The 21,661-nt window shown below is 42.0% G+C and overlaps 1 protein-coding gene across 1 annotated transcript; it reads left to right on the forward strand.

Annotated features, from left to right (window-relative positions):
* Nucleotides 1-20,257: 20,257 nt before the first annotated feature.
* Nucleotides 20,258-21,411, forward strand: LOC130549831 (piggyBac transposable element-derived protein 4-like). Its single transcript, XM_057327175.1, has 2 exons — nt 20,258-21,262; nt 21,349-21,411. Exons 1-2 carry the CDS (start codon nt 20,403-20,405, stop codon nt 21,392-21,394), a joined length of 906 nt encoding a protein of 301 aa, XP_057183158.1. The 5' UTR covers nt 20,258-20,402; the 3' UTR covers nt 21,395-21,411.
* Nucleotides 21,412-21,661: the final 250 nt, after the last annotated feature.

The following is a 21,661-nucleotide window of genomic DNA, read 5'->3' on the forward strand; positions in this document are numbered from 1 at the left end:
TTGTTGCTCAAGACACTGAAGAGTAATGATGTTGAAAATTCATACTTGCATCACAGAAATAAATTACACTTTACTATATATATATTCAAAAAGAAAACAGCTATTTTATATTGTGGTTAATTAACAGTATTTCTGTTTATATTGTATTTTTTGCGAAATAAATATCAACATAAATAACAATAGCTAGCAAAATAGACATAAAAATAAAATAAAAATATACACTACTGTTAAAAAGTTTAAGGCTATAACTTTAAGGTTCCCTTTCTGTCGGTCTCTCAACGTTGTCTCGAGCCAACAGATGGGGTTCGTCCTTGAGAACCAATCTCTTCCGACTTCTTACAAAAGGCCAATGAAATTGGCGAATGAAATTTGCATGCCGGACTCCGCCCCCGGATATCTGGGTATAAAAGGGAGACGGCATGCCTCATTCATTCACCTTTTGTTCTTCGGAGCCATCGCTCATGATCAACAGACTTTGATACAAGATAGCAATTACAAGACTACCGGTTCTACGACGTGGTGCAGCAGACTGTCCCTTCCTGCGGCGACTTCCCCTGGGCGTCTCGGCGGTTCCAGAGGTGTTCGAGACTTCTAAAAGAGCAAATTTCTCCAGCGTGGCATGTCCTGCTGTTCTCGTGGGTGCAACACACTCATCGAGGAGGGGGACGGACACGAGGTCTGCTTCCAGTATGCTGGGGCAGCCCTTGTGGATACGTCTTGCCCGCACTGCGGGCGGTTGACGATTCAGACATTGCATCATGGGTGGCTGTGTTCCCACGGGACTCAGCCACCACCTCGTCTGCTTCCCGTTTTGTGACAGCAGTGGCTACGGCCCTGCCGTCCGCTACGGCGAGCAGAGAGGGTGATATGAGGATTACTGTGAGCGCTAATCTGTCAGCCACTGGCTCGCAGACCATTCGCACCTCGTCTCGCTCGTCTGACCGTTCCCCATGAGACGGTCCCACCAGTTGTTCCTCAACCACGTATTCGGAAACGGTGCGTGATGATGAGATGTCCATTGCAGCATCGGAGGGTGACTTACTGGCATCTGACTCCGACAATTCCTCGGAGCTCCCTCCCTCGGGGGGTCGAGCCCAGGAAGATGCGGACGTCGAAATGTCAGCCATGCTTTCCCGGGCCGCCGGCATTGGGTTGCAGTTCACCGCACTGCCTCTCGCAATGCTCGCGGCTGGATACATGGTACCTCGGGTTTGAGAGCGGCTCCAAGCCGCACTCGCCCCCAGTGCTGTGTTTTCCCGGAAGTGCATGAGGAACTTAGTACGACCTGGAACGACCCCTTTCTTCCCTCGATGGTGGGGCAGCTAGAGGATATGTCGATGTCCCCCAGGAGCTCGACCTAGACTCCCGTCCAAAGAACGTAGGCTTTTCGGCATCTGAGGTGTCGAGAGCTTACTCTGCTGCAGGCTAAGCTGTCCCCTCTCTCCACGCTATGGCCATCCTGCAGGCCAAGGCGTTGAGAGAGCTCCATAAGGGTAAGACAGACCCAGCGCTTATGCAGGAACTCCGCGCCATCACCGACCTCGCTCTACGGGCGACCAAGGTGACCGCGCGGGCCCTAAATCGGGCGATGTCCACACTTGTGGTCCAGGAGAGACACCTCTGGCTGAACCTTGCACAGATGAGTAATGCCGAGAAAGTCCGCTTTCTCAACGCACCCATCTCGCAAGGGGGGGCTGTTTGGTGATACTGTCAAGCTGCAGTTCTCAACAGTAAAGAAGCAGACAGAGGATATCAAGCATATCCTCCCCCGCCGCGATTCGGCCGCCCTCTGGCCATCGAGATCCCATCCCACGCCTTCCGGATTCGGCGCCCCCCACTCAGGCGGCCCCCCGGAAGAAGACATCGAAGAGGAGACCACCACCCCATCAGCAGCAGCAGCAGAAGCCGAAGCAGCTCTCATGGGAAGACCCCAGGGAGATCGAGAATACCTTCGGGCCCGACCCCAGACATTCCATCGCTGGTTGGTCGATCTGGGACGGTTCCTGCCCCATCCCAACAGCCCACTTCTAAGAATTTTCTCTCTCTCTGGGTGTTTATCACAGCTGCTCTCACCCTCTACACTATGGTGTTCGGCAACTCGACGTTGCGTCACAGAGAGACCCAATGTCGAGGGTAATCATCAGCCTAAGCACTATCAATCGATGGTGCATTGTACTACATCATCGCCAGGCTGGTAAAACAGCACAGCCGATCTCCTCTCCGAGGGATCCGCACTGCCAGCCATCGAACCACCCCCCGGGAGGTCGATGAAGCAGAACGTACCTCTAGCCTCCCTGTCTCGGTCCCTGGGAGCCTGACAAGAGCTTCCCAAACCGTCACGGTGACTACGGGATATGATTCGTCTCGGCTACGCGGTCCAACTCCCCTGACGCCCAGCCAAGTTTTGAGGCATCCTCTCAAACCTCAGTCAGAGGCAAAGTTGCTCCCGTGCCCACCCCTCTGGAGAGGAAGCGATCGTCCTTGTCCCTCTAGCCGAGATGTACTTCATCGTCCCCAAAAAGGGGGTTGCTAGATCTGCGTACCCTGAACAGGCACCTACTCAAGCTGCCGTTCAGGATGCTCAAAAAGAAGCACATCCTGGCATCTATCAGATGTCAAGATTGGTTCATGGCAATCGACCTGAAGGACGCTTACTTTCATGTCTCGATTCTCCCTCGTCATCGCCCGTTCCTACGGTTCGCTTTCGAGGGTCGGGCATATTAGTACAGAGTCCACCCTTTCGGTCTGTCCCTGTCCCCACGAGTCTTCACAAAGATCATGGAAGCCGCCCTCACTCCCCTCAGGGAGAGATGTGTGCGGGTACTAAACTATCTCGAAGAATGGCTCATTTTGACACACTCGCGAGATCTGTTATGTACACACAGGGACCTAGTGCTTCGGCACCTAGATCGATTGGGACCACAAGTCAACCGAGAAAAGAGCAAGCTCTCCCCTGTGCAGTGCATCCTCTTTCTTGGTATGGAACCCAACTCTGTCTCCATTACAGCGCGACTGACTAAAGAGCACGCTCAGTCAGTGTTGAACTGCTTGGAATATTTCAAGCAGTCAGCGGTCCCCCTGAAACAATTTCAGAGGGTCCTGGGCACATGGCATCCTCGGCGGGGGGGATTTCCCTCGGGTTGATGCACATGAGACTGCTCCAACACTGGCTACAGAGTCTAGTTCCCTGGAGAGCGTGGCACACCGGCAGCAGGTGGATGGTGATTATGCCTCTCTGCCAACGCACCCTAACCCATTGGTCTTTCTACAGACGGGGGTCCCTCTCGGGCAGGTCACGAGGTGTGTCGTGGTGATGACAGACGCCTGACTGCAGGGTTGGGGTGCCGTGTGCAACGGGCACACAGTGCACCGCCTGCACAGGCATATCAACTGCCTAGAATTGTTGGATGTGCTACCCACACTGAAGGGGCTACAACCTCTCGTGCAGGACAAGCATGTGCTGGTCCGGTCGGACAGCACAACTTCCGTAGCGTATATCAACCGCCAGGGTGGCGTAGGAAGACCCAACCCCATCCGTGTTGTGTCCAGTACGCGCATTGCGCCTCTACTTGGACAGCACGCAGAGCCGCAGGAGCTCTGAGCAGCTCTTTGTCTGTTTTGGAGATCAGCAGAAGGGGAGGGCTGTCTCAAACAGAGATTGGCGCACTGGATCATGGACGCCATCACTACGACATACCTGTCCTAAGATCGCCCGCGCCCACTGGGTGAGAGCTCTCTCCACATGGAGTATAGCCTCCTCGTGGGCACTGGCTCGATGCGCCTCTCTGGCAGACATCTGCAGAGCTGCGGGTTGGGCTACACCCATCACCTTCGCGAGGTCCTACAGCCTCCGTGTAAAACTGGTATCAGCTTGAGTCTTGCAGGGCATCAGGCAAGACCGGCCGGTAGGGTGTATGCCTATGACAGTACCTTCCCCCCTTTCTTCTAGGTGGGTCAGCGTACTAAATTAGCCTCCCTTCTTCCCCCACTGCGTGAAGAACAGGCACTCCATCCATCACTAAGCAAACACCTCCTGCTGGTGGGCTGGGCAGAGCAGCCCTGCCCCTTAGGCCGGGTACCAACTGAGTTATCCACAACATAGCTCTAACCGGACATAGTGTTACCGGACGTTGTAACCCCGCAGCAGGGCAGTTCCGTCTGATGTATCCTCATGATTGGTTCCCACCTTGGTAACTCATGACCTTCCCTAGGTGGACCTCCACCTTGCGGTTAACTCCTTCAGTCCGCACATTCCTCCCATGAGTTCTCCCCTAACGGTGAGACCATGTTGGTATCTCCACTAAACTCCTCTCTGCGGTAGGAAGTGGTCTCTGTAGCGCATCCCCCATTGAGGAAGTAGCGCTTACCCAGTGGCCTTACGGTACCGGGCGGCTTCTCGCTGTTAGAGAAACAAGGCACAACAATTTCACAACGCACAAGAAACAATTTTGCGGTAGCTCTCACGGCTGACACACCCAGTCACCGTCGCTTCACTAGAGATTGTGACAGGGATTGTTGTGGCATTTTCCATAGGAACCCCATCTGTCGGCTCGACACAACGTCGAGAGACTGACAGAAAGGGAACGTCTTGGTTACGGATGTAACCTCAGTTCCCTGATGGAGGGAACGAGACGTTGTGTCCTTCTTGCCACAACACGTGGTGCCCACTGCAGCAGTCGTGAGAGGTCTCAGGCTCCTCAGAACTAAGGTGAATGAATGAGGCACGGCGCCTCCCTTTTATACCCGGATATCTGGGGGCGGAGTCTGGCATGCAAATTTCATTCGCCTTTTCTAAGAAGTCGGAGGCGATTGGTTCTCAAGGACGAACCCCATCTGTCGGCTCGACACAACGTCTCGTTCCCTCCATCAGGGAACTGAGGTTACATCCGTAACCAAGAGCTTTTCGTTACTTGTCATTGGATTCATACTCGTAGCACCTTGGAGATGTTTTCTGACAGGAGGTCTACTCCACTTCTACTGCACAGCCATCAGCATGGAAAATCTACAAACATAACATTGCATGTTAAGGAATGACAATATAGTGAACTGGGTTTGCAGGTACAAAACCGACTGTCAGAGAAGCTGCAATACATACGATAACTTAACTCTCTTAAAAGGGCAGTTGTGGCCTAATGGTTAGAGAGTCGGACTCATGACCAGAAGGTTGCCGGTTCGATTCCCAGGGCCGGCGGGTAACAACTGAGGTGCCCTTGAGCAAGGCACCTTACCCCTACTTGCTCCCCGGGCGCTGTAGTGATAGCTGCCCACTGCTCCGGGGGTACGTGTGTTCACTACTCTCTGGATGGGTTAAATGCAGAGGTCACATTTCGTTGCCTTGTACNNNNAGAAAGCAAGCTAACACGCTATTGCTATGCTAACGGCGTTAAGTTAACTATCACTTTTGGTTTAGACTCTTCCAAGTAAATAACAGGAACAGGGTTATTGAGATATCAGGATAAGTTAGCAACGACAATAATAATTAACGATAATAAAATACACTAATATTAGAGCAAAGTGGTAAGCGCGCTGATACAAACAAGCTGCCGGCAGCGATGCAGGAAACAGGAAGCAGGAAACAGGACCAACGCAACGCAGGACCAACGCAGGACCCTCCACACCCATTAATACACTTCAAACTGGGATTAATACATAAATTTAACAATTTAAAATCTCATAAATTACTATCAAATTGCAAATGAATAGCCTTTTTATTAAAATATATATATATACATAGGCTAAACTAAAATTTGCCTGTAAAATAATTTAGCCAGTATTCCATTGATGCCTTTGACTGTATTTATAAATAAAAAAATGTCCTGTTAGAGCTTAGAACACTATCATTTAGCCACTGCTGTACCAACAGAGGCGCCATCGGTGGTCCGACTGCGTTAAGCCGCTGAATCTATGCCGCCTAAAAACTGCCGGTGGACTGCCAGGTCATTGTTTGACTTTGAAATTATATGCATTGTTAAGCTCTATACCCTTACGACAGCTATCCTGGGTTTTACTATGGTAACACTGCAACCATGTAATCACATTTTTTTTCTTTTTTCAAATCAAGGTTTTAAAAATGGTTCTGATGCTTTTGAAACCATGGTGAAAGTCTGTATAGGTTTTCTATATGTTGCAGTAATGTCATAGTTATTGTGGTTTTGCTACAACAATCAATCATTGTAGTAGATGTTGTATGGTCTTACTGCAAATGCTGTAAAAAACATGGATAACTTCCATATGGGTACAAATACTGTATTCGTGTGTTGGTCTGATAAATGTAATGCATTTGTGCATTTAATCTGTTAAAATATTAAATTTGCAGTTGTTATTGAACATTGGTTTTTGTGTTGAATGACATTTTGGTTAGCGTGATTTAACGATTATAAACCGCGGACCGACCATGTGCCGCCAGCAAACAATAATGATAAACCAGCAGCTTAGCAGCTGACCACTGGCGGAAATATGGTGGTTCCCGCCGGTGGACCGCCAACTTTGCCACCGGTGGCCCACCACTGGTCCGCCAGCCTTATGTTAGCTGGGTGGCGAGCTTATATACTCCAAGTGTTAGATGATAATTGGTAAGATGATGATTGGTTAGGTCTATACATAGTGAAGTGATATTAGATTATTCCTGGCAGATCTTGTGCTGAAGCTTACATGGACAGGGTTATTGAGTTATCAGAGTTTGCGACGACAGTGATAAGTAATGATTATAAAATACACTAATATTAAAATGAAGTGCCAGTGCAAGGATACACAAACCGCCGGCAGCAAGGCAGACAGGAACCGGAACCACAGACAGGAACACATTCAAGACAGAAGTACAGGCTTTTTTAAATAGAGGGTAGTCTCAGCCTCAGGCGTCACACCCATGTATCGTTGGCTGAATATCTGATGCATAAGGCACACTTTTCTGGAAACACTTCTGCAGTCATCGTCTGATTGGTTAAATAATAAATTCCACAGGATTTCTGGGAGACGTGAGTGTCACGTTGTTTAACAGCCAAATTTCCCAGACCTTCGTGTGAAGTTCTTGCTATGCGAGACTAAATAGAGGGTAAAATTTTATTTCTTCATAATGTTTTGACTTGAGAATGGACATGGGGTAATCTAATGTAAATATACCTGTATACTCATCTAATATTAAACTTCGGATATAATGTAGATGAACCACATGACCACACAGTGGTAAGATTGTGTGTCGCAACTCTCATATTCAACAGATCTGATACGGACTAATCCTGAACTAATGTAAGCACACATGACACTCATTTCAGTATGACTGCAGCTAGAAATAATTATAGAACATTATAAGACACCATCTCCTTCTGTTTGTGAACATGCTGCTTGACAACATAATTAGAATCATGGGAAGCTGTTTCACAGCAGTCTTTGCAAACGGCTGTGTTTGTGGCAGGAACTTCATTCAGAAGAGCACAACTAAAAAGTGGTTAGTGTTTCTCCTAGTCTAGTTTATTCATTTTTGCCTCAACTAAGTAAAGTCACTGGTCATTCAAAAGTCCCAACCTTAGGTATGTTTATTGCTTTTTTTCATCCTATTTTAGTTGATATTATTGAGTTCTATTTATCATAAAGTATTTTTTCTCCATAGATATAGCAAGGCATGTTAACCTTGTAAACCCAAAAAAATGATTTTAGGTAAGTATTTGTATTTGTTAGGTAAGTACTATTGAGTCTCCAGTATTTTGAATACTAATAATTTTATTAGAACAAAATAAATGAATGTTTTTGCATTATTTTAACTTCTTTAGGATTTGCCATGCTTCTTTTTTTCATGGATCCAACAGCAGAGTTTGGAACCACTCCAAATCTTCAACAGATTGTTACTGGACGGTGTTATGAATATGTAACTTTGGTTAAACCCAGCTCTAGGTAAGATATCCCTTGTGGAAAAAAGAGCACTTCAATATACTTTTCAAAGTGTATTTATGGTAACACTTTATAATAACTTTCATTGACAAATCACTAACAAACATTATATAATGCTTAACAGATCATTAGTTAATAAATACCTCTCCTAAATCTCAAAGATTAATCAATCACTAAAAACTCTTTCTTTTACTGAAAAACACTTAAAAAAACACATTGTTAGACATTTCTGTCATTTTTACAGTTATTTACTTTATATCACCTAGCATAATCGAGCAATTTCTCTATGCAGTAAATAACAACAATTTCCATTGCATTGTGGGAATTTTGTGTGACGTCAAACACTAAATACAGTGATTTACTGTATTTTTAAAATTGATGTATTTTACTGCATTTCCCCTAACAGTCTTTAAACAGAAAGTAATTATTTTGCTTATTTCTGAGGGATAGCATATAGGTTTTGCCCTGCGTTTTCAAAAGAAACACCATAGCAGCACAGAGGAGGTTTTTTACCGGGGAAGTATATTTGAGAGACACAGTTCTGGAAAACACCTGGGCCGTTGCTCAATATGCGTCCTTGTCTGTACTTGTGTCCTTTTGGACTTGTGAAACGTCATCAGAAGCTGCCCAAGTCCACTATTGCACACACATATATTACACAACGTATTTAGTTTAATTACATCAAAAGTAACTAATTAAATTACAGAAAAAATAAGAGTAATCCCTTACTTTACTTTTTCATGGGAAAGTAATTAAATTACAGTAACTAATTACTTAGTAACTAGTTACACCCAACACTGGTGTTCTTTCTCCGCCCCTTTTATCAAGGTTGCATAAGGAGGTGACTTGTGCAGACTTAATACGGGCAATAACCCAGAATTCAGTTCGCTCCAACTGACATTCCGTAATGGTGGAAGAGAGAACGCAAAACTGTAACCCAGCTAACATAAGGCTGGCAGACCAGTGGCAGGCCACCGGTGGCAAAGTTGGCGGTCCACCGGCGGGAACCACCTGCGGGCCACCGGCTTTTTGCTCATCGTTTTTCCAGCGGTCCACCGGCGGCAGACTCCATATTTCCGCCGGTGGTCCGCTGCTAAGCCGCTGGTTTATCATTAATGTTTGCTGGCGGCCCGCGGTTTATAATCGTTAAATCATGCTAAATGTCATTCAACACACAAAACAATGTTCAATAACAACTGCAAATTTAATATTTTAACAGATTAAATACACAAATGCATTACATTTATCAGACCAACACACAAATACTGTATTTGTACCCATATGGAAGTTATCCATGTTTTTTTACAGCATTTGCAGTAAAACCATACAAAATCTACTACAATGATTGATTGTTGTAGCAAAACCACAATAACTATGGCATTACTACAACATATAGAAAACCTATAAAGACTTTCACCATGGTTTCAAAAGCATCAGAACCATTTTTAAAACCTTGATTTGAAAAAAGAAAAAATATTTGATTACATGGTTGCAGTGTTACCATAGTAAAACCCAGGATAGCTGTCGTAAGCGTATAGAGCTTAACAATGCATATAATTTCAAAGCATCTTAAAAATGCATGTTTCAATGTTACAATAAAAAAATATCTTTTAATCAGCCAGAGGTGGTTGTGACTCACTGAGAAACAACAAAGTGATGTCCATATCACAATAGCTCGAAGACAATACAAGTCATGTGTTTAAAGTAATGTTCAGTTAAACAGGCAATATTATAGGTTAAGTTTGCAGTTTTTCAACCCATATCCAGCAATTTTTTGTGGACAAATAAATGGGAATATCTCAGTAAGTAACTAAAAAATATAAGGGTAAACATTGTCCATTTACATATACGGCCATTATTGTAACAATACAAAATAGATTGACAATCAGCAAACTCACACTTTCATCAGCAGTGTAATCAGGCAGTGATTACAATATTTGGCAGGTTTTTTGCCTTTATTTGTACAGTATAGTATGAGAGAGGACAGGAAGTGAAGTGGGAGAGAGAAGGGGGTGGGGTCGGGACAGTAACACGAGCCGGGAATCGAACTTAGGTCACTCAGAGCACAACCACGCCATGTGTCGGAGCACTGCCCACGAGGCTATCAGCTCCTACATATTTGGCAGTTTTGTATGTCCATCTATAGTTGACATCATCTGAAGTCTTTGTGAGTGTTTTCATCATCAGAATTCTTCACAAGTGATGCTGTATCCAATATGGAGCTGCTGTAATCTTAAAGTGTAAACCCCGACAGATTGAAACAGGAAAGCAAAAGGAGAAAGATTAGCACTGCTGCTGTTCATAATATTATTTTAAGCAAAAGATGATCATGTTCACTTTTTACAATTTCATTTATGAAGAACAAGGTTACAAGATGTGTTATGGGAATGCTTAACTAAATCTGAAAAAGCTCTGGCTCGTTTAATGTACTCTGATATCCTGGATACTACCAATAGTTCAGAGCTTGTGACTTTACTTATCTTATTTTGGAATTATCTGGTTTAATAGCCATTAGGTTTTTTCTAGGTCCCTTATTAAATTTGTCATCATAATTTAAAGAACTGGAAAGTCTCTATGGAACAAACTACCTATGCAATAGTATCATTTAAGTGGGAGGAACAAGCAATCACAACTATAATTTACACTACCATTCAAATATGGGATCAGAATTGTTGCAATATTCTGAATAAATAAACTATGATCCGCAAATAAATATAGTTTCACAAACATTTTTTAAATCCACATTATGCACAAAAAGCGAACCATAAATATATGTTAGACGTTCCACAAAAATATGGATTATGGATATTATTTGGAATTCACAAATAAATACAATGAGATTTGCAAATAAAAAATATTTACAAATTTTCTGTGTGGGGAATTGTGGACAGAATTATCCCACATGGTCATCTTGCAATATAGCCTACTTACGCTGCTACCACTATAAAGACAACGCTTACTATTGTTAAAGTTATGGGTAGTGTTTCTTACAGTGATCATTTTTGTCATGGCAAAGAGTTAGACAGTATCCTATACAGAACAGTTTAACCACAGCAGAGATCATTCAGGAATGGGATAAACAGAGATGACTGATTAAATTACGTTTTATTTTGAATTATAAATGACATAGAAATTCACAGTGCTGATGATTTCCCCCACGTTAATTCTGCCATCGTTATACTGGTAGTAGCCTACACCGACAGCTGCAGTGCGCATTGCAATGCAAATGCTGCGCACCTTGAAACTCCACGCCACGCTGAGTGTGCGGCGCGAACTAGCTGCTTACCCATGCAGTATCGGGAAACAGATTATATTTTATCGAATGCCAAAATCGGAATTTATCACTTTGGTACATAAAGACAATAAAACAGCTGGCTTGCAGCAGACCAATCCAACCCCAATCACCGGGATTGTCCACCGCAGTCCGTGCACGCTGTTATCAAGTCATAAACATTTCAGTCGTTTGTTACTAACATATGGACAATGCATAGAAACACAAGCAATCATTACTGAGTAGTATAAAGAAGAGGCCATTCACATTTCTTAGTATATCCCGCATTTTAGACTGCCACTAGCCGCCATGTTAGCTCCCTGAATCTTAGTGCAGAACAAAACGTGATTGGCTGAAGTAAGAACGTGTCCTATTGGACAACGAAAGCAGAAGTTACCCGATTGGCTTGTGTAGATAGTGGGCGGAGTCCACCTATTTGTGGATTGTGCGCACGTCTTGACGTTAGAAATGTTTCAAAATCCACAAATGCACAGAGAGCCATCCACAAATGCGTGCACTGATCCACAGAAAGCAATCCACAAATGTGCAGAAAGCGATCCACAAATGTGCAGAAAGTGATCTACAAATAAATGCCATTGAAATAAATTTGTCAATATTTTTTATTTGCAAATCTCATTGTATTTATTTGTGAATTCCATTTCTTTTTGTGGAACGTCTAACATATATTTATGGTTTGCTTTTTGTGCATATGTGGATTTAAAACATGTTTGTGAAACTCTCTATATTTATTTGCGAATCATAGTTTATTTATTCAGAATATTGCAACCAATTCTGATCCCATATTCAAAGGGTTCAAACTTTTTTATTTCTCTCATTATATGAATATATTGTAAACTGTACTTTATTGTAAACTGAATTTCCAACATCATTACGCCAAAGTTCACTGTCACATGATCCAAGTGACAATTTAGCTGCTCAAGATACTGAAGACTGGAGTAATGATGTTGAAAATTCATACTTGCATCACAGAAATAAATTACACTTTACTATATATATATATATATATATACACTCACCTAAAGGATTATTAGGAACACCTGTTCAATTTCTCATTAATGCAATTATCTAATCAACCAATCACANGCCAACATTTCTAAAGAATGCTTTCAGCACCTTGTTGAATCAATGCCACGTAGAATTAAGGCAGTTCTGAAGGCGAAAGGGGGTCAAACACCGTATTAGTATGGTGTTCCTAATAATCCTTTAGGTGAGTGTATGTATACAGTATATATGTATATATATTTTTTATTTTTTATTTTATTTGGCAAAAAATACATAAATATCAACATAAATAACAATAGCTATCAAAATAGACATGAAAAGGAAATAAAAATATACACCACTGTTAAAAAGTTTAAGGCTATAACTTTACGGTTTTCGTTACTTGTCATTGGATTCATACTCGTAGCACCTTGGAGATGTTTTCTGACAGGAGGTCTACTCCACTTCTACTGCACAGCCATCAGCATGGAAAAAACTACAAACATAACATTGAATGACAATATAGTGAACTGGGTTTGCAGGTACAAAACCGACTGTCAGAGAAGCAGCAATGCATATGATAACTTAACTCTCTTAAAAGCAGTTTTAAATTGGCTAATGCTAATCAGTCTGTCATCAAGGCTCATTTTATATAGGCCTGACTAAAGTAACTACCTGGGACATTAATTTAATACTGTATAAAAACAAAAATCATCTCATCCACACCCATTTAATGACTTTTAGATGAAAATTTACCTCAATTCCGACAAACGCAGGACCACTGATACGTTTTCTGTTTAGAAATCCTATAAATTTAATTTACCAATTCTGCCATATTTTTCCTGAATACGTTACCTCAGAAAACTTTAACCGGGAATGTCCAACTAGTCCTGACTAATCGCTTAAACTGCAAGCAAGGGCTTATAATACCAAAGTAAAATGTAAGCATATTCATTTCAAGTAATCAATTTGACATATTTTTAACTAAAACAAGTTATTACTTGCAGGATTTAGGCCTAACTGAAGCGACGACCTGACCGGATCCAGCCATGAGATAGCTCATTAGATATGCATACAGGCTAGCTGTCATTGGCTTAAACTTGCTGCTTGTTAGTTCCTGGTGGCAAGCCGCTGGTGACGTGCCACCCAAAAAAAACTGGCAGACCGACAGCATTTTTACATTGATCGGCTTATCGACAGTGTGCCGATGGTGGTCCGACTGCGTTAAGTCGCTGAATCTATGCCGCTCAAAAACCGCCGGTGGACCGCCAGGTCATTGTTTGCTGGGAAGTAATACATATGGAAATACTATTGTTATTATGTCACGAAATGTAGTTTTTGAGGCGAGAATATTGTTGTTTAGACTTCAAATCTGGCGTTGAATTATAAGGTTAGCCACTATTTGAAAATTTCTTCAGACGATTTCGGAGGGGAGATCCCGGGTAGCCAGCGCTTATGTACCTGTCAAGGCCAGCCCTACCTCGACAAGTGCTCCTGAAATATACTGCTGCCAATAGCGTTGCTGTAGTGGTTCCATTTTGATTGATTATTTGATTCTTTTACTTATTTCACTTTCCCTTTTTCTGTGTCTAATTTTTCCTCGTAACATCCAACACTTTCCCACCACCACTTTTTTTATTTGAATTAAGAACGAGAAGAGTTTGTTGTTTGATATTCAATTTTATTTCAAACGAAATTAATATAATCAGAGTAGGCAAATATTGCCTGAACCACATATTAATGTTTAATAGTTTTAAAATACAAAAGAGGCAGCTGTATAATATCGTATTACACACGTTTTGTGTAATTACATTTAATATGTACATTAAAAATAAAAAACGAAAAGATATACAATGACGCTGATTGATGCATGAGGTGCTGAGGTTTGCTATCAAGTACGCTGTTGGTCCATTTGAAAATAACTCCTTGCGTCTTCGGGAGTTCATTCTTCTAAATCTGATCTTGGAAGGACGCAAGTACGGACTCTGTGAACTTGGTATTGAGCCAACAGCCCTGAGCTGAAGATGTAACAGTGTGTTTTCGGCAGAGCTGAGAGGGACTTTGCCATTTCAGCGAATATTTTATACCTGAGAGAACCGCACGTTTACAACAAAGCTTAGAGAACTTTCCCGACGGGGCCGAAAGAACCGCGCTTTCCCGACGGACCTGAGAGAACCGTACATTTCCGACGGAGCTGAAAGTACTTTCCTGACAGAGCTGAGAGAACCGTACATTTCCAACGTCGATTTTTATTCCCATAAGAGCAAAAAGCAAGGTAAAGTATTATTACTACTTTGTTTTAACATTTTACGTGAAAGACTGCTAGCAATATGTATTTCTGTAAGGTTTGCAACCACCATACCTACTGCCCATTTCAAAACTTTTTGTGCCCATGCAAAAAGTTACAGAAACCTAGCTAATTACAGATTTTCATGTGGCATAGAACATTGTCCTGGGAATTTCAGAACGTTTTCTGCATTGAAGTCTCACATGTTCAGAAATCACACACCTGAACAGAAACCAAGCACGTATCAGTGTAGTGGTAAGCACAAATGCAGTGTTCAATGATGTGATTATGTGGCTGATAATGTTTACCCAAAAATGTAACTTCTGTCATCATTTACTCACCATCTTGTCAGTTCAAACCTGTATGAATTTGTTTCTTCCACAGAACACGGAAGAAGATATTTTGAAGAATGTTGGTAACTGGCACCCATTCATTGGTTTTGTGTTCATACAATAGAAGTAAATGGGTGACGGTGCTGTTCAGTTACCAACATTCTTCAGAATATCTTCTTTTGTTTTCTGCAGAAAGTCATGCAGGTCTGAAATGACAAGAGGGTGAGTAAATGTATGAAACGTATGGGTGCTTATTACTTATTTTCCTATTTTCTCAATTATTTCCCTGTTAATTTAAGATTTTAGTGAGGATAAATCCATCGAAATTGTGAAGAGAAAAACAACAACTATTAACACCAGGGTATCATTGTTACTTCGCCACCTCACGGAATTTGAGTGGAAGAACTTGGATTAGGTGAGACACTGCTCAATTCTCAATAGGATATGTACAGTATACAGATAGATTCCAGTTTACTGGGGATTTCTAAGTACAACTAATGCATAGGTTTTGCTAGATCTACCTAAAAAACTGGCAATTTAATGCATAACATACTGTTATACCAACTCTCTCATAAGGCATAAACAAAAACGTCTTTTAAAATTAAATTTCTGCCAATAACCTCTGTATAGTCAATTATGATTTTTTTTCTTTTCCTACAGGACCTCATCGAACATGGAAGTTTACTCTGTAAACACAGCAGGCTTGAGCGTGAGATGTGATAGCTAGATGTACTCTGAGAACCAGGTAAAGCAACGTGGTCGTCTTTGATGTACAGGGTTTGCCTGATAACACAGCATCAGAAAGAGACTTGTAACCTTCTTCAACCCACACCCTTCCTGCGTCCATCTGCTCACCATCCATCCTTTATCTCCAAAGTCCCTTCCAAGTAAACAGACATTCATCGCTTAATAAAATGCTTTGCTTTACTTATGTAGCTGTTGTCTCCTGATTGCCCTTAAATTGTACTAGAGTACACCAACTTAAAATTGTCATTAAACAAAATGCCACTTTGATTTTATACTGAAAGTACAGTATGTTTACTGTTATTTATTTTCTTAACATTTGATGCTGTTAACTGCTGTTGATTAACTGCTGTTTGATGCAGTTAATTGTGAATTCCATTTAAAATCAGTTCTGTATGCAGTCCATAGACAATTCTATACAATAATTTATTTCTTACATTTCGTATTGTAAGTTAATGGTGCGAGCGAGCGCAAACTCCCAAGCACCAGAAAGAGGGACATAGCGTTGGAGCCAATAGCCCTGTGGTTAATGTGCTGACATGTAGTGCTAGTGCACTTGCATACCGATTGCACAAAGCTTATTTTGCCGGTCCCACTACCCTGTCTCTAACTAAAGCTTTTCTGTCTTTTCTCCGTGGTCCTATCAAATAAAGGCAAAAAGCCCCTAAAATATAAATTAAATATTTATATTTTTTTGCACAAATGCATAATTGTTATGCATTGCAACACATTTCTTCTCACTTTTCGTGTTTCGTCCATTTTCTCTGCTGCAAAAGAAACTCTTAAGTCTCTTAAAAGTCCTCCTCGCTACTCCTAAAATGTTGGACCTTGAGAGCTCTTTTAAGGGTTAAGATGCTTTATGAATTACTTTCTTCTTTACTAGGATCTTTTCTGTAATTCTAAGGGGAAACGCCCGCATTTCTAAGAATTTTGTCACTAGGAGCAACTCTTTGTGCTAAGATTTTTCATGAATATGGGCCCAGAGGTTTTGTTCTAACCAGCCGCGACAGCGCTGCCCGACGAGCAATGGCCGGTTCTATTTTAGAAACGGTTTCTATTTCTGCGACGTCGCGGCTGACAGCTCCACACAACGGTCTCATTCGATGTAAGTTCTGCACCTGATGAATATTAATCGCCACACATGGATGAGGACAGGCTATACAGTACATGTTTGATTACATATGTTTAGATTCTAAAATTTTAGCATAGCGTCTCGTGAGGTATTACTGAAGTCATGAGAACAGGATGCATCTCTCTTTGTGCACTCTTCAGCTGCAGCGTGCGAGGCTGCGTGGACAGAGAAAAACTGTTCTGGGCTCGTATTCACAAAACATCTTAAGGCTAAAAGTAGCTCCTAAATTGCTGATTTAGGAGAAACTCTTAAAAATAAAAGGCGTGTCTGTCCTAATTTTACGACTCCTAATTTTTTGTGCTAAGAGTATTTCACAAAGCGTTTTAGCGCTAAAACTAGCTTCTAAAACTGTGAGACGTTAGGAGTAGTGAAGAGGACTCCAAAGTCACTAAGACCAACTCACAACAATCCTAAAATGGTTGTAACACCGGCAGTCTACCTTGAAACTTAAACATTTTAGAAAGATTTCATGATAATGAGCTCAACCATAAAGACTACTAATATCTGATAACTGTTAATGAGACAGGCAAAATGCTTACAATTAGCTGAACATTTACTTTATGTGAACATATAGTTTATTTGCACAAGATAACTCCTTTTTTTAAATAATTCAAAAATCATGTTGCTTATTGTGTTTTGTTGTATTTGTTAGCTGTATTTTTTAAAGTTATTGTTACTGAATAAAAACAATAAAAAAAAAACAATTTGATTAATATTAATTGGAATGCACAATAAAAACTTGAATTATCTGTTCTTGTAAATGAACTCTTCACTTGTTGAATTAGTAATTTAGTGTATATTTTATAATCTTAATTTGAATACGGCAATAAATATTAAAACATTTTATTTTAAGATCTTAATTTAAATATGTCAGCATGAGACCACATACTACAATATTTCTATGATTAAATGATTGACAGAGACCCATCCTCTATCAGCCAATCACTGTGGTCATAGTCAGTAAACCTGCTGATATCATCCATAGCAACGAGGTCAACCCCGCCCTTTTTCTTAGCTAAACATTTATTTATGTTCCTTAGTAAAATTTGCTCTCAGCAGTGTTGTGAATAGGTTTTAAGTGGAAACTCTTAACTAAAAACTTTTACTGCTGTTTAGGAGAGCTCTTAATGTTAAGATAAAATGTTTTGTGAATACGGGCCCTGATTGGCTGTGTTTTGTGATTGATTATCGCGACCCGCCCCTTTTTCGCGTTCGGTATATGGACAAACAAATTGCTTTTCGCAGGAATATCATCGCGTCGCGTTTGGTTAGGATGCGGTGTTAGGCACACCAGTGCAATAATCATGTTGTATAATAAGCATCTTGATATGCCACACCTGTAAATTGGATGGGTTGTCTCCGTAAAGGAGAATGCTAACCGACACAGTTTTGTGAACAATATTTGAGAGAAATATGCCTTTTGTGTACATAGAAAAAGTCTTAGATCTTTGAGTTCAGCTCATTAAAAAAGGGGGCAAAAACAAAAGTGTTGCGTTTATAATTTTGCTCTATTTTGTCAAACAAATCCCTGAAATAAAATAAAAAACAATGTTTTATTAAAATGACAGATGGAGGCAGCAAGCAGAGAAAGACACACAGACTACAAATCATTCCATGTAAATTTGTCCTAAATTCACGGCACTGCACTACTTTATTGTATATAAAGTTGATATTACTAATATCAACAACGAATATCCTTGTGACATGTAAGATGTAAGCTATTCAACATACAACTAAAGGATGCAAAATATCGCCATCTTATTGTTATGGGGAAATCATAGAACATATCTAGATATATTTTTTTGCCAATATCGCACACACCTACTTCCAGCTTTTCTTTGTGGCCAAGAAGGATGGAGGCTTGATGCCCTGTATCGACTACCGCAGGTTCTGGTACTCCCTTCCCCTCATCCCGGCAGCATTCAAACAGCTCAGAGGTGCCTCCAAATTCTCCAATTTGGATCTCCGCAGCACCTATACAATCTGATCCGTATACGAGAAGGGACAAATGGAAGACAGCCTTCATTACACCAACCGGACATTATGAGTACCAATGCCATATGGATTAGTTAACCCCTCCTCAGTGTTCCAAGCCTTCAGGCATTCATTAAATGCTCTGTGACATCCTCAACAAATTTGTTCTCATCTACATCGATGACATCTTCATATACTCAGAACATCAGCTCCACATTGCAGAGGTCCTTCAACGCCTGAGGGAGAATCATCTATTTCTCAAAAAGGCAGTTTTCATCAGTCCCCCGAGTCATCCAGATAGACGAGGGAAAAGTCACCTCTGTTCGCAACTGGCCCATTCCCACCACTATAAAAGAGTTACAACACTTTCGTGAAATTGCCAACATTTACAGGAGATTTATCAAGAATTTTGGTGTCATCGTCCTCCCACTCCTTAAAGGGAAGCCCAAGTCTATTTCCTGGTCTCCCTTTAGCCACGCAATCCTTTGTGGACTCAAAAATATGTTTTCATAAGCACCGCTCCTCCATCATGCTGATCCATGCAGACCCTTTGTTGTCAAAGTAGATGCCTCTTCATCCGGGATAGAAGTGGTGATGTCATAGCCACAGGGGAATCTAGCCGTGCTCCATCCATGCGCCGTCTTCTCCCACAAGCTCACCCTGTTGGAGAAGAACTATGACACTGGTGATCGAGAAGGCAGGGAATGTCGGAAGGTTTGTTCAGGGATGCAAGGAATGCGCCATCTCTAAAAGCCCACAACATCTACCTGAAGGGAAGTTACATCCTCTCCCGATCCCTTATCGACCCTGATCACACCTAGGAGTGGATTTCGTCACAGATCACCCTCCATCATCCGGTTACACTTTTATTTTCATAGTGATTGATTCTGCAAATCATGTCGTTTAATTCCCTTCAAGGGTCTGCCCACCACCATGAAGGCAGCCAAGTTCCTCTTTCAGCATGTGTTCTGGTATTTTGTTATCCTAGAGGACGTAGTTTCTGTAGAGGACCCCAATTCATCTCAATGTGTATGGCATGCCTTTATTCACTCCTGGGTGTGACTGTTGGTCTGTCCTCAGGTTACCACACTTAGTCGAATGGACAGACGGAGAGGAAAATCTAGGAGATCTTGAGATTCCTACGAACCTTCTACCACTAGGGATGTAACGATTCACCCAGCTCACGATGCGATGCGATTCACGATTCTGATCTCACGATGCGATTTATTCACGATTTACTCACGATTTATTTTTAAAAAATGAGTTGAAACAAATTAGAAATTAACAACTTCCCTTGCAAGACAATCAAATGAAATGGATGAAGACTGGAAGCCAAGCAGCAAAAAGCCATATACCAACAGGCAAGATGACAGCACCTCATCGGAAGATAAGCCCCAAACCTCACCTACCCAGAGAGATTCTGCCAGCAAAAGACCAAGAGGCAAAGGACGGGCTAGAGGAAGAGGCATAGGACGGGCTAGAGGAAGAGGGAGAACTGCCAGCACCAGTGGTCAAGCTGAGATGTCAATCCCCACATCTGAAGAGAGATGGAATGATGTTGATGTTCCAGATGTGACACCACCATAACCCACCTTCAGACCCATCAAATCACCAGGCCCCCAGCTCATACGTACAACTAACTACACAGCTTTACAGCTTTTTCAACTTTTTTTTACAAACTCTGTGTTACTGACAATAATTAAAAACACCAATGACTTTGGCTCAACTCATCACTCAAATCCCTCCAACCCATGGATTGACGTAACAGTGCAGGATATGCTGGCATTCATGGCCATGGTAATTTATATGGGTCTAATAAAACTCCCGTCCATAACTGATTACTGGAGAGAAAGTCATCTGTACAGCTTGCCGTTCCCTAAAACGCTTCTTACCGGAAAGAAGTTTCTCAGGATCTGCCACTCCCTTCACCTCAGTAGCTTGGTGGATGATGCTGCTAACGAGCAGAGAAGAGGTACCTCAGAATTTGATCGTCTTTGCAAAATCAAGCCACTATACAGTGAGATTAGGGATGCATGCAAAATAAACTATCACCCTGGCCAGGAAATTTCAATTGATGAGCGGATGGTTGCCTCTAAAGCGCGTATCGGGATTAAACAGTTCATGAAAAATAAGCCTTGTCGCTGGGGTTATAAACTTTTCGTACTGGCGGACTCGAGCAATGGGTACACATGGGACTTTTTTGTGTATGAAGGAAAGCTGCAGGGAAACAGTGGGAAAGGACTCAGTTATGAGTCAGTAATGGAGCTTGTTGACACACAGTTGCTTGGCACGGGTTACAAGCTCTTTGTTGACAATTTTTATACAAGTCCCTCCCTTTTCTGTGATCTCCTTCAAAAGAGGATCTGGGCATGCGGAACGATACGCACAAACAGAATTGGTTTTCCAAAAACCAAAATAAACACTCTGGTTTCGAAATCTTTGCGTGGGAGCATACGGTGGATCAGAAAGGACTCCCTCCTCTTTGTGCAATGGCGAGACACAAGGGATGTTTTTATGTGCACAACACTCCACACAGCCCATGGGGGGGACACTGTTCAGAGAAGAGTGAAAGATGCAGATGGGCACTGGGTTTTGAAGAACATCTCTGTTCCACCAGCAGTGAAGGAGTACAACCGGTATGTATTATATAATCAACAATCTTTTATGCTATTTGAAATGAAATCAAATATGTGACTCAGTGTTGTTTTTTCTTCCTATACAGGTTCATGGGTGGAGTGGATCTTTCAGATTCGCTGATCAATTATTAAAAAGTCATCCACAAGACCCAGAGGGTGGCATAATACATTGTTTTATCACTTTATGGACATTGCTATTGTGAATGTGTTCTTGCTTTACAAGGATCTTACCAAAGGTAAAGGAGAGCTACCCATGCACCAAAAGGCATTCAGAGAGATACTTGTTGAGGAGCTGGCAGCAGCAGCAAAAATTCCTGCCCCATCATCCACTCCACGCAGCAAACATCACAAGCCTGTGCATATCACTGCACATAGCACCATGGGTCGTCTGAGGTGCAG

This window comes from Triplophysa rosa, unplaced genomic scaffold (genome assembly GCF_024868665.1).
Source record: "Triplophysa rosa unplaced genomic scaffold, Trosa_1v2 scaffold180_ERROPOS751398+, whole genome shotgun sequence".
Lineage (NCBI taxonomy): Eukaryota > Metazoa > Chordata > Actinopteri > Cypriniformes > Nemacheilidae > Triplophysa > Triplophysa rosa.

Excerpts from the sequence above, each read along its gene's own strand:
- LOC130549831 (XM_057327175.1), top strand. The coding sequence starts at position 20,403 with ATGCTGGCATTCATGGCCATGGTAATTTATATGGGTCTAATAAAACTC. Across the intron at positions 21,263-21,348 it reads GCAGTGAAGGAGTACAACCG|GTTCATGGGTGGAGTGGATC; the intron begins GTATGTATTATA and ends CTTCCTATACAG.